Raw genomic sequence first — 12,545 nt, 5'->3', positions numbered from 1 at the left:
TGAGATGCACTGTAACCTGATCACTGGTTTCTGTTTATATAGTAACACTGACGGTGTCCTGCGAAATCCAGTGGAAAAAACAGCTCCTATTGAAACGCAGAAGCTGCATCTGGCGCCAGTGGAGAGCGAGTGACTGACACTGTCTGAGCGTGGCGAGAAAAGAGAGAGAGAGAGGAGGGGGGATTTTACCTGATGTGGAGAAAGAGGGCGAGGAGCCAAGAACTGTCAGCAGCTGTCATCACCCTGAACTGAGCTCAGCCTTGAAAACAAAAAAATACGTCTCTCTTCCTAACCTACAGCTCACCCCTCAGTGTGTCACTCCATCAGTCAGCACAGAGGAGACAACGGGACTCGTGTGAATCCCCTCCATCAGCCAACTCCCACAAAGAGTTTCGAATGCGACAAAACTATAAATCTTATGTCATGCAGCATATTTTTCTGTCTGAGCTTCATTTACTCATAGCTGCAACTAAAACATGTAATAAATACAGCGCAACATTCCTTCACTTCGCTTCCGCGCACCTATCTCTTTCCTCTGCCGTTTCCTCAGTGGTTGTTGTCGGATCAGCACATCCCTGTTTAGACAACAGAGGCCCCTCGGAAAGGAGACACCTTCCTTATCAGCTCACAGGACAGAGAGTCACAGTCAAATCAAGACATTAGTCATTTACAAAGTCTGCAAAGGAAAAACCCTTTATGCGTTAATTTAAAAAGTTTAACCTCCAAAAAAAGTTCCAACTTGTAATATTACTATTACTGTTACTTCTTTTCCTCCTTATGACGTGAAACAGAGACCCATTTCTCTTAGTCACTCTTCAAAATGACAAAGAGAGGCGAACATGTAATTCCTTAAAGGCAACCTGGTTGTGCTGATCTTCATAGCTCAGAAAATGGCAACAAGTAAAGAGCTACAGGCCTAAAACCTTGACTATAAGTACAGACTGAATGCAAAGTGACATTCATTATGCCGCTATGCATCATTTGGTGGATGATAATGAAGATAAAAATATTCCAACTTGAAGCAAACATTGGAATTTCACCAAGTCTCAATAGCAACCTTTAGATGCTGCCTACATGAAACTGTTTTCTGTCCTACCATCACAAATATAAGCATATGGAGTTAGCAGAGTGCTGCTGAACTTGGCGCATTCATTAGATGAGCCTAAAATTGAGCTTTTCAGCAACTAACACTGCAGGTGGGGCTGGTGTAAAACAAAGGTTGAAGGGTTCCTCATGCCCATTGTTAAGTAGGGCAGAGAGTCTGTGATGCTGTGGGACTGTTTCTCTACCAGAGGCTCTGAAGTGTTGCTATAACAGGAACATTGAAAGAAAGTGATGCTTTATAGGTACTGGTGAGAAAATCAAGATAACTCTCAATAAATGTACTCAACACCAGCAAAACTTTACTGCTTATATTTCAGTGCTCTTGAGCAAAGAGGGTTTTATGATTTCTCTGTAGTCAAATATTTCAATTGAAAGTCAAATATGAATCACTGTGTACTGCAGACACACCTTCACATTCTCCTGGAGTTATTTGTCCATTTGGCGCCATGGTGAGTAACAGTTCTGATATTTCAGTGTGAAAAACCCAATGTGTCTTTGTGCTCTGACAAATATGTGAGGCCAAATACTTGACTGACACATTATGATGACATCAAGTTTTCAGGAGTTTAGATTGTGAGAGTACAGAACATGGAGCCCAGAAACACACGGAGGGAGCTGGTCCTAAAGGTGTTCTTCTGGCTCGGCCCGAATGGACCTGGTTCTGGACTTGGTCCTACCTGTTAACATCTGGCAAGAGGAATGTTAGAGTCAGAACTTCAGTAGACTTGCTTTACCCTTAATGCACAGTTAAGGAAGATAAAACCAAAATTAGTCGCATAATAAAAGATGCAAAACAAGAAATATTTTAACAGAAAATAAACTCAACAGTCTGCAGATAAGCTGGAGCCCTGTCTGCTTCCTCAGACCTTGTGACATGTCAACTTGTTGGCCACAAGCAAGGCTGCTTGTGTATGTTGTTATCTTTTATTTCTTTCTTAATGCTGGGTTTTTCCCATTTGAACAAACATACCAAAATCGAACCTTTACTTTTCCTATAGAAAGCAATGAAAAAAGCTTCTTATACATCTGTTACCATTGATCGCAATAAATATTAAGAACAGTGTTAATCACTCACTGATAATTATATTAAAATTTATTCATGGTAAAAGAAAATCAAAATTGCTTTAAAATGCAAATCTTAATCTCTAAATCATTTATTCTAGCAATAAATTCAGCTTCTGTCTAACATCCCAAGCCACAAAATATTCAGCAGCGCACAGTGGGATGTGCGTTCATGTGTGTGTGTGTGGGGGGGTGCGCACGTGTATGTGTGTGATGTATGGATGCATGGGTCATGTGATTTCTTTCCATTTGATTTGGAGTGCAACAACAACAAACGTGGTGATGATACACTGGGAGAAATGTTAAACAGAAATGCAGCGCTCAAAAAAACTGGACAAAGTCTATTTGAAAAGGTAATCTAAATAAAATGACCTCAGAGTCTGTCATAAAAACTCAAATTGTCATTTTCAAACGGATGTGTCACTGTTTGCTGATAGAAAACCTTGCGAGTGTCTCAGCCTCAAAGATGTTGAGTAGGTAATTACAGCAGGGAGGAGATGGGACAAATCTGAGATACAATCCCTTTCATCAGCTGTTCTAAGTTCAATACCAGAGGCATCCCTTCCCCTCTGCCTTCCTCCCCGAGCTCGACCTTCACTAATAACCCTTTTCCCCCCTCCGTCCTCCTCCTGCCTTCCTGCCCTGGCAGAAGGAGGAGGAGGAGGAGGAGCCCTTCCTGTCATTGGCAGCGCCTTTTAAAGGGAAGCCTGTGAAAACCGGGCTACTGTCCAGGAGATGGTTCCATAAAACACACACCAAACACTTGAAAAGGAGGCAAGTATACCCACACACACAAACACACACACATGCTTGCTAGAAGTACAAGAAAGAAATCTTGCAAAAAGTAAAAAAAAAACAACCCCCAAAACAGCTAAAATGTTTGTAGCAGAGATATGGCCCAATGGAGAATAACTTAATCACAAAACAAGACAAACGTTAGAAAATTGGAAGTTAGGTCTGGAGTTTCATGCATGTGTGAAGAGTTTGTCTGCACAGTGAGGGGGAGGCTGCATTTATGTGACAGGTTGTTAAGTTTAAGTTTGTCCCTCCTGTCCCTTTTGTCCCTTTCTTTCTTTTCCAACACCCCATAAACACAGATGGGTTTATATTTTGTCTCTTATTTTGATATTACAGTCCATGTAGCCTCCAAATTTCCTCTTCTTGGCTTGCAGGGTCAGAGTAATCACATGGAACCTTTTTACATTTTGATACATCTAAACCACAAACTTTAATATATTTTATTGGTAATTTATGGGCAAACACAAAGTAGTGCATCACTCTGAATGGAAGGAAATAAAACAATAGTTTTATTTTTACAAATAATTTGAATGATGTGGTGTTCATTCGTATTCAGCCCCTCAGAGTTGTCCAGAGCTCAGGATATTGTGTTATAACCAAATCCAGCTGTAGTTTTTTCCGTATATTTTTCCCCTGACCTGATTGCCGTGTTCCTTGAACTCACAAAAGGGGCTAAAACATTTTAACAACTAAAGAAAGAAGTTTGTGAAAGCTGATATGTGTCGAGGGCAGGTTTGGAGATGCCAAGCTTGGAGACAAGTTTCAACACGACTTGGTTTAACAACTTGAAAACAATCAGCTGCAATATAATATAAAAATGTCTCAATTCTGATGGTTTCAAAATGACTTTAATAAGGATTATATCAAACTCCAGCTTTAAATAATGTGAACAATAAAATAAGTATGGTTCATCAAAACGATACAATAAGCAATGGTATGTTTTATATAATAAATACAATTTAAAAAACAACAACAAAGATTAAAGTTTTTTAAAACTCAGTTGGGATATTTCTACCTTAACCATTTAAGCAAAGCAATACTTAATTCAGAATCCTAATTTGATACTTTCAGCAAAAAGTTGCAACGTAAACACTTAAAATTCATGGCCGTTATTACAATATATTTACATACATGTCAGACTATTTTGAGTGGCACTGAATAGCAGTGAGGAAATGTGTCTTTTTTCATATTGCTCCTACATATGTATTCACATAACGGATATATTTGTTTTAAACTCTGAAAACCATAAAGCTATGCCAAATAAAGCTAAAATAAAACTTTAAAATCAATTATTCTTAGTTTTATGCACATTTAACACATCAAAATAAAAAATTAGACATACAGATTTCAATTTTCCCTTGATGATATCAGAACATAAATATTCTTATATTTACTTCTTCCAGTTTTAAATCGACCAGGTTGTTGTTTTGTTTGTTTTCCTGTTTTCTGACATGATAAGGTTATTGCTGTAAACCTTTAGGTGTCAAAAGTGATTGAAAAAAAGTACCAAAAATATAAACACTACAGTCTGGATCTAAAATTAGCCGGAGATATTCTGGGCTAGAGGAGAACTGTGTGTCGACTGGATGTTGAAATGTCACATATTTCACAGTGGGCTCCGTCAGGCTGAGTTACAACCTGAAAGCAACGTTCAATGTGATAGAGAGAATCATAAAAATGCCACAGGAAAGCAGCCATTCTGAAAACAAATGTTTAAGATTAAATGTTCAATCACTGATAAAATAACTGCAGGGCATTTTCCACATTCAGCAGGCAGTAATACTAGTAGAAACCTGATCGCTTCATATTTTCCCAGCAAATATCCTTCCTCGCAAACTGCAGGTTTTCCGTAGTAGGAGATTTTCCTTCCCACTGTCACCTCATGCTTGTCAGTGACTGAATGCAATCAGAATGACTTGTTTCAACCAGCATTAGAAACTGAACTTGGCTGAACTGCATCACAACAGGGACCAGACTGTAATGCGTGTAATCAGATTTGATTCTGTCAACAAGATTGAATTGATATCAATTTATTAATGAGAATTTGATATGTTTGTCTTTTAAAAAGCCTAGAAATAACATTTGTTTTGTCTTGATATAAACTGATTTATTTAGAAAAAATGTTATGTAATCAAAGATACCAAATCATGTCAAATGTAAAGAAAAATATGAATAATGAATATGATCAACCATAATAATTCAAACAAACAATACAAACTATTGCACCAAAAGTTTATTCCTAAGCAAGAAAATGTGCAATACACATACGGTGGAGTTCTTAAAAATATATAATTTGTCATTATCTGCAATTAAATGACTTAATATAATTCAGAGCAAACATGGAATTATATTGAATGGTGTAGTACAGTAAAATTGCTTTATGGTATTGAGAAAATTTATGTCAAATATAACATAGCAATAAGAAAAATAGTAGTTAAAAAAAAGAGAGGACCATGACCCTGCAAGGATAAGCACGTTCAGGCAACTGATGGATGGAAGATTAACAAAATAAAATTATAATATTAACACTAAATACTAATTATAATAATTCAAAACATTTTTTAGGATTATTCTTCAGTAGAATAACAAACATGGCATGTTGATTCTAACTTTTAGATGAGATTAGAGTCGAGTCATTGCTGCGTCTGAGGTTAATAGTCAGTGTGTAGCAGCAGCAGCAGCAGCAGCAGCAGCAGCAGCAGCAGCAGCAGCAGCAGCAGCAGCAGCAGCAGCAGCAGCAGCAGCAGCAGCAGCAGCAGCAGCAGCATCTCCCTATTGTTTAGCAGTTAACTTTGCTCCATCTCTGTGATGAAATGAGGGTCCATTGTCTGGCCAGCTTTGAAGAGACAACTTTAAAGAGGATGCCAGGGGAAAAAAAGAGATTATCACTGAATGAAGAGCAGAGACTGTTTCCCCTGAAGGCATGAAACACTTTCAATCCCAAATTCCAGCTTCATCCTGCTATTCTTCTCTCAGCCCTCGTCTTTCTCAAAAGTCAAATGTCCACACACACACACGCGCCAGCTGAATCACTTAATTAGCTCTTTCTTATTGTGATCGATTCATTAGAGGTGCATGGAGGTGTGAAAGGCGATCCACATGCGAGTAAAGACCGAACATGCATTTTTAGCTAAAAAGGAGCACCCCCCCCCCCCACACACACACACCCCCCCACACACACACACAAAGAAGGAAAAAAGAGGGAAGGAGGAGAGTGGGCAGAGTTTGGCATGACTCTGCTGCATTAAATACCTAAAGAAATGGGAACAAAGGGAGGCAAAGAGGAGATGCACTGATCCACGCAGGAACAAATACACAGCAGCTCTTAGAAAGAATGTTAAAGTTCCAGTAATGTTGACATTTATCACTATCTTCAATCAAATGGGCAGATTGAGAGTCATGCTATCATACTCATGACAAAAATACTATTAATTTATGATATTGAGAACATTTACAACAAAGGTGTACATTATTAATTGATTTCATTTCAATTATCCTACTATTTTATTTATTTATTTTCAATAAATAACATATTGATGATTAGTTATGGTATAACAACTAGTACTTATTTCTTTTTAATTTTGGTGTCAAAAACATAGAATAAACACAGAAGAAAAAATTTAAATAAAATCCTCATAGAGCAGAATAATATGCTCTTCATAGGGAAATGCAGGCATAATAATCAGATATCAGCTGGATAACCAGTAGGGCTGCCTGTGGTCAGCTGCATGTTGCTGCTCAATAGATGTGCTGCTTGTTGTTTTCCAACTATGCTACCTTAATAAGAGAGTATTCACAGAATAACTATGGTTGTGTTTTTCACCACTGGAAACACTTTCAAAAGGCTGAATCTGTCATTCTCCTAAAAGAGGAAAAAGATAGAAGTCTTTCAGTCTGCTGTGTTACTCTGTGGTTAACACAGCAGGAGAAAACAACAGGGATTTCTTCATGAGGTCTATACTCTCTGGGCTACGTGAATTTGATTTTTCTTCATTTTGGTTATGCTAATCCATAATATTTGGTTAGGTAGTGTGTGTTTTGGGGATTTTTTTTTCTTATTTAAATTCAGGTCTTTGCCATTCCTAAAACTAAATCTGTAGCCTTTTGACATTTTATGAACACAACCATTGCAAGTTGATCTGGGTGTTTGATTTTTTTTTTTTCCCTTGTGTTGGAGCCCTTTCATTATACCTAGTGGATAATATGTCTTTGATCTGCTAATGTGCATCTTTAGGATGTAAAAAATACATCTTTGTGATGACTCTCTGCAGAAATGGTCATAAAGGAGATTAAAAAGAAAAACTACAGGCACACAGACGGGTTTTTAAGACACCGGGTAGTGTCAAAAAAATATTGAGAGACAGAAAAATATAAAATTTTCTGTGTTATTTTTTTCCTATAGAACAAGAGTCTTTAATAAAGTATCTTCATGTTACCCAAATCATAAAAACAATTTAATTTTAAATCGAAAGATACCTGTTTAGTCCAGATATCATTAATACATTTGTCAACAAACCAAACAATATTTAAAAACTTTTCTATTTAGACAAGCTGAGAAGTGAGTGATTTATTTGACCACAACTAAAAACCAACTTCAACTCTTTTTCCACTAACAACTTAAGTATTTCCTCATAGTTTTATTACAACATGCAAAATAGAGCTAACAGTTCAACACTATGATGGCATCATTTAAAAACAAAACAGAAGACGAGTAAATCATGTATTTCTGGGAGACAATCCTCCTTAAAAGCCTCCACAATTACTCAGTGAGCAACTTACACATTTCCACTATGTGGGAAAATTTGTTTTCTTGCACTGCTTGGTAAACAATAACTGCTAAAAATGGCCAAAAAACAAGAAACTAAGCCGAATTTAAGGTGTAGTAAGAAAAAAAAAAAGATTAATGAGCACTTGTGGACATTTGTCTTTCAGGCTGGCATCTGGCAAAGCTCCACAGCGAGTTGAAACAGGCCCTGCTGTGGTGTTTGTCATCCTGACTCCTCATCCATCATCATTAGCGAATGCTGCGGACTCAACTGCGTTTAATGCACTGGTATCTGAATAATTACCACAGATAAATAGACTAAAGGCCCTCTTTAGGGACATCTTAGCTCGTTGGAGAGAGGTGATGAATAAAACTGTGAACTGAGTCAAAGTGTAAAAATAGACCGAATGGCAGCAGCAAAAGAAACTGGCCGTTATTCCAGCAGATAAAGTGAGATTTTCTTCTTTATCTCGGCAGTGTTTGTGCGTGCAGATTAGATTTCTTACAACACCTGAACGCCTGATGCAATCTGTGCCTTTTCTGCTCTGCAGCTATCAGAAAAATGTCTCGCTTGTATGGTTCAGAAATCATGTGGTTCTTACTTTATCCGTCAGCCACTGACTTCTCTTTTTTTTTTTTTTTGTCCACAGCTTCTTGCACAATTAAGAAGTTTCGGGAAGAGCTTGCATCGTCCAAAATAAAGAAATATAGATTAATCATTCTGTCGTTGTCTTCATTTATCTTCAGCATGCTGTCTGTGTGTAAATAACGCCGTCTCTGTGATTGAGTGTGTCAGCCAGCATGTGATTTGAAGGCCCATTTCCCGTCAGTCTGTCAGTGTTGTTTCTGTTTTGGACTCTGCTCTCTTCTGGACACATCACCGGGTTAATTCCCTGCATTGTTTAAAAGAGCTGTCAATCATGTGAAGTCATTCATAAAGAAAACAAACCCCGTGATGTATAAATACACTCCCCGACTCACGCAGTCACACTCACAAAGCTCGCTAAGCACATAAACAAACAAGCTGCAGGGTGAGAACCGGCACATATAATCGAAAGGAATCTGACTCTTCCTGTGGAGAGAGCTCCCTCCGTGATAACAAAACCCTCAGCAACAGCATAGTGACACACACACACACCAACACACACAGAGAGTTACTGGTGTTGTTCTTTGTATTAAAGGCTGATTGGACTCACACTGAACGCTGCCCGTCCCGGTCCAAGCGAAAGGGTCCAGCCTGGAGAAGTAAGAGGTGGCCTTGCCCAGCATGCAGGAGCCCTGCCTGGACACATCGAAGAGGGGCCGAGGAACCAGCCCGAGAGCCTCCATGCAGTCAAACATGTTGTGTCAGATCACAGAGAGCAGTGAAGCTGGGAGAAGAGCCCAGAAAAGGAGCTTCCTGTGGAGTAACCTAATGCCCTGTTTGGTCCAGGTGTTCCCTATCTGTCTGCCACTGCCCTCTGGTCGTCCCGTCCTGCTCCCCCTCACATGAACCAAACCTCGTCTTTCTGACGGCTCTTTCTCCTCCCTTTCTTTATCCCTCTCTTTATTCCAGTCTTTCTCTGTTCCTAGATCACTTGCTTGGCTGCCTGCTTTCGCCCTGCCTGCCGTAACTGATCTCACCTCCCCTCTTGCTGGCTCCGTGGGCCTCTCACACTCCAGCGCACTTACAGCCAACTATCTGCTGTGGTGGCGGGGATGAGAGGGGGAGGGAGGAGCGGTGGGGTTCAGGGAGGGAAAACAAGCCCAAGGAGGTGTGTCCCTGCTTTCTGATTGACCAGACACCAAACACCGCGTCCCTCCCTTTCTCGCTCCAAGTTTTCAAACTCACCTCTATTTTTCATGTGCAGAAAATGAAAATGAATATTTTTTGTCTCCCTGTACTCTATCCTTGTTTTTTGTTTTCCTGCTTCGGTTTTCACCGTGTTCTCTCCTGCAAACAGCAAAGCAGAGTTGCTTTCTGCAAAAGTGAAATCTAAAAATCCCAACTCGCACAGATCAGTTTGAATTTGGAGCGGAGACAAAAATACGCAGAGAGAGAGAAGTTCTTCAGCCAGCATGTCAACTTTCACTGGAACTTGGGTTTACTGAAAGTACAGTGAGCTCAATAAATGTGTAAATGCAAAAACCTCACTCACAAATATGCATTACCTGCAAAATGGGTTTAAAGTAGTCATTTGTTTGTTTGTTGTTCTTATTTATAAAATTTACTTAAACTTACTTGCTTAAATTTTATTGAAAGTGTGCATAAAATCAACAGCATGATAAATGGTTGGGCAGATGATCAGATAAGTTGAGGTTTCCACTGTGATGTAATGAAATTTATGCACTGTTTATTTCTCCTTTAATTATTCGACATCAATTAGGTGATTTATTTCTGGTTTGAGCTCCAGAGTTGTGTGTTGAGCCTGTGCAAACTTGCCAAATCATCTCTGTGAATGATGGTCAGTTTTCGGTGGAGGCAGTATAATGCAGCAGCATTAGTGGAAATTCTGCAACTCTCCTCTCTTAGAAATCAAACTCTATCCTCCAAGATAATTGCAGGATAGAGCGGGAGCCCCCACAGAGCAGGATTTATCAAAGACTATCTCCAGAACGTCAGAGTGAAGAGGATGAAATCCAGTGGCAGCTGGTGAAAACAAATCTTGATAGGGCTCATGTGCCAATAAATGTCTCTTCCCTTCCTACAATCCCACAATAATATAACATTCTCAATATAGCAAAATAGCACGAAGGGTTAGATTAGCTACAAGTAAAAAATCTGATTTCAAAATTGCAAAAATATATAGTATTTAATCATTGAATAATTGTCAACAGCTAACACAGACTCAAGATTGTGAAAATTTTGAGCCTAGAAGTTTAACATCAGAAAAGCCATCTTACCCAACAAATATCATTATGTCAACAAAACATTAACATAACAGCAGGAGCGACTCAAAGAAATCTTAGCAACATTTATCCAGAGCAGCATTAGCTTTATGCTAAGCATCAAATAAACCGCAGCAACATTCATAACTGATTTCCAGCAAAGAATAAATGACAGCAGCAGCTGATGATCACAAAAAGTAAACAACAGAAAGTAGCAGAGTAATACAGTAGCGCCATAGAGAGAGTCATCAGGAAAGTCCTCTGCTCTGTCATTCAAACTGCTGTTGTCACCATGACAACCCAAAACTGCAAATTCTTTGATGCTGATTGGACAAATGTTTATTATTTTTCCCTAGCAACTACACACAATTGGCTGTTTGCCTTAACATCTAGGACGCTATTAGCATGACCCCAGAAAGGAACTGACAGGAGTCAGGGGTAACTTACTGTTGGATGACAGTTAGCTGGGGGGAAATGCTATAAATCAGATTACATTTAGGCACACTCTATTAAGGAAAACCGGTTAATGCAATTTCTTAAAAATACTTATGGGTCATTTTGAGATGCACCGCCCTTTTCCACTGCTCCAGCGCCCCCTATTGACCAGCAGCTATCAATGAAATTACATGCAAGCAGTTCTGAACACTTGTTCTTGCTACAATGACCAGCACAAGTGAAAAACTTGTGATAACAATTTCTTGATTTGGTGACCAGCAGCATGAGAAGGTTACAGGCTGTTGTTATATAAACTGTTGAACTTCCAACATGTCTTGTTTCTTCAAAAGTCCAGTAAAAATACCAAAAAATTCAAACTAAAGTCAAAAGAAGCCCAAAGTATAAGTAGTAAATTTAAAGGAAACTATTTTCTGCGGACACATGTCAGCTGCTCATAAAGTTTCAACAGCGTTCGACCCCAGCAGATAATCAGGACAAGGTAATATTAAAGCAAAGTGGGTTTGATTTATACTATTGAAAAGTAAAGTTCTGGCTTTCATACTGGATTTGGAAATGTTGTTAGACTTTTGGAAGTCAGTTAAAGACAATAAAGTGACTGATATTTACCAATACTAACTGTGCTGACAGCTAATTTACAACACAAAAACAGTTTAAAATGCCAACTCTAATAATGTTTCTTTGTGTTAACGTAGGAGGGAAAGACCTGTGTAATGCCGATTGCTTTCTTGCTCTCATGGTGTGACATCACCTCCACTCCATATACAATTTACATACTTCAAAGTACATCAGAGCTTTTTCTTTTTAACTAAAATAACATCTTGAGATATTGTACACTTCTACATTTTCAGATAAAAAGTAAGTTTAAAAAGCTGCCGTATCATGCTGGTTTATTTGTAAAGCACATTTAACATTAATTGCATGTGACCAAAGTGATGTGGAATAAAACTAACTTAACATTGGAGAAGACAGGTAAGCAAACCACACACTCCTGATGCATAGCGATAAATAAAATCACAAAGCAGCTAAAAAATGTTGAGCTAAAGCTTAAGGGGTACTTACTTTACTCAAGGGTTAAATTCAGTAAAAATGAAACTTTATAGTTTTGTGAAGACAATTACACATCAAATGCATCCAGGAATTAGAAAGTGAATGTTGAATGTGGTAATTGTGAAACTTATTGAAGACAGAATCAAGTAAAATCAATATCCTCAGGCCTAAGTCTTAAAAATTGTCCTCAAAATCTCTAACTCTTTGACGGCAGCTTTAAAGAAAAGGAACATCATTTAAAGAAATAAACTAACTCAAGAATAAAAAGCTACATGTACCTCTCACTAGCAGAGGAAATCAAAAACTAATTCACATATTTATCTGGCTCCAGTTTGCACTGTTTCACTGTTTTACTTGTCGCAGTTCATTCAACTCAATTTATGTTTATTAAAATGATCTCTGTGTAGGTCATTTCCCCTCATTATCTCCAGGTATTAACTATCTG

At 38.4% G+C, this 12,545-nt stretch overlaps 1 protein-coding gene across 2 annotated transcripts in view; it reads right to left on the bottom strand.

Moving 5' to 3' along the window:
- Positions 1 to 12,545, bottom strand: part of rargb (retinoic acid receptor, gamma b) — a 51,012-nt gene that overhangs the window by 12,213 nt on the left and 26,254 nt on the right. The window contains exon 1 of one of the 2 annotated variants that reach the window (XM_028001992.1): positions 8,926 to 9,402. The exons of the other annotated variant lie outside the window; for it this stretch is intronic. Coding sequence (XP_027857793.1) covers positions 8,926 to 9,070 — 145 coding nt within the window. The 5' untranslated portion in view covers positions 9,071 to 9,402. Of the gene's footprint in view, positions 1 to 8,925; positions 9,403 to 12,545 lie in introns of those variants that run through there. 2 annotated transcript variants of the gene reach the window in all.

Source organism: Xiphophorus couchianus, chromosome 20 (genome assembly GCF_001444195.1).
Source record: "Xiphophorus couchianus chromosome 20, X_couchianus-1.0, whole genome shotgun sequence".
NCBI lineage: Eukaryota > Metazoa > Chordata > Actinopteri > Cyprinodontiformes > Poeciliidae > Xiphophorus > Xiphophorus couchianus.
This window is presented reverse-complemented; position numbering and strand designations above follow the sequence as displayed.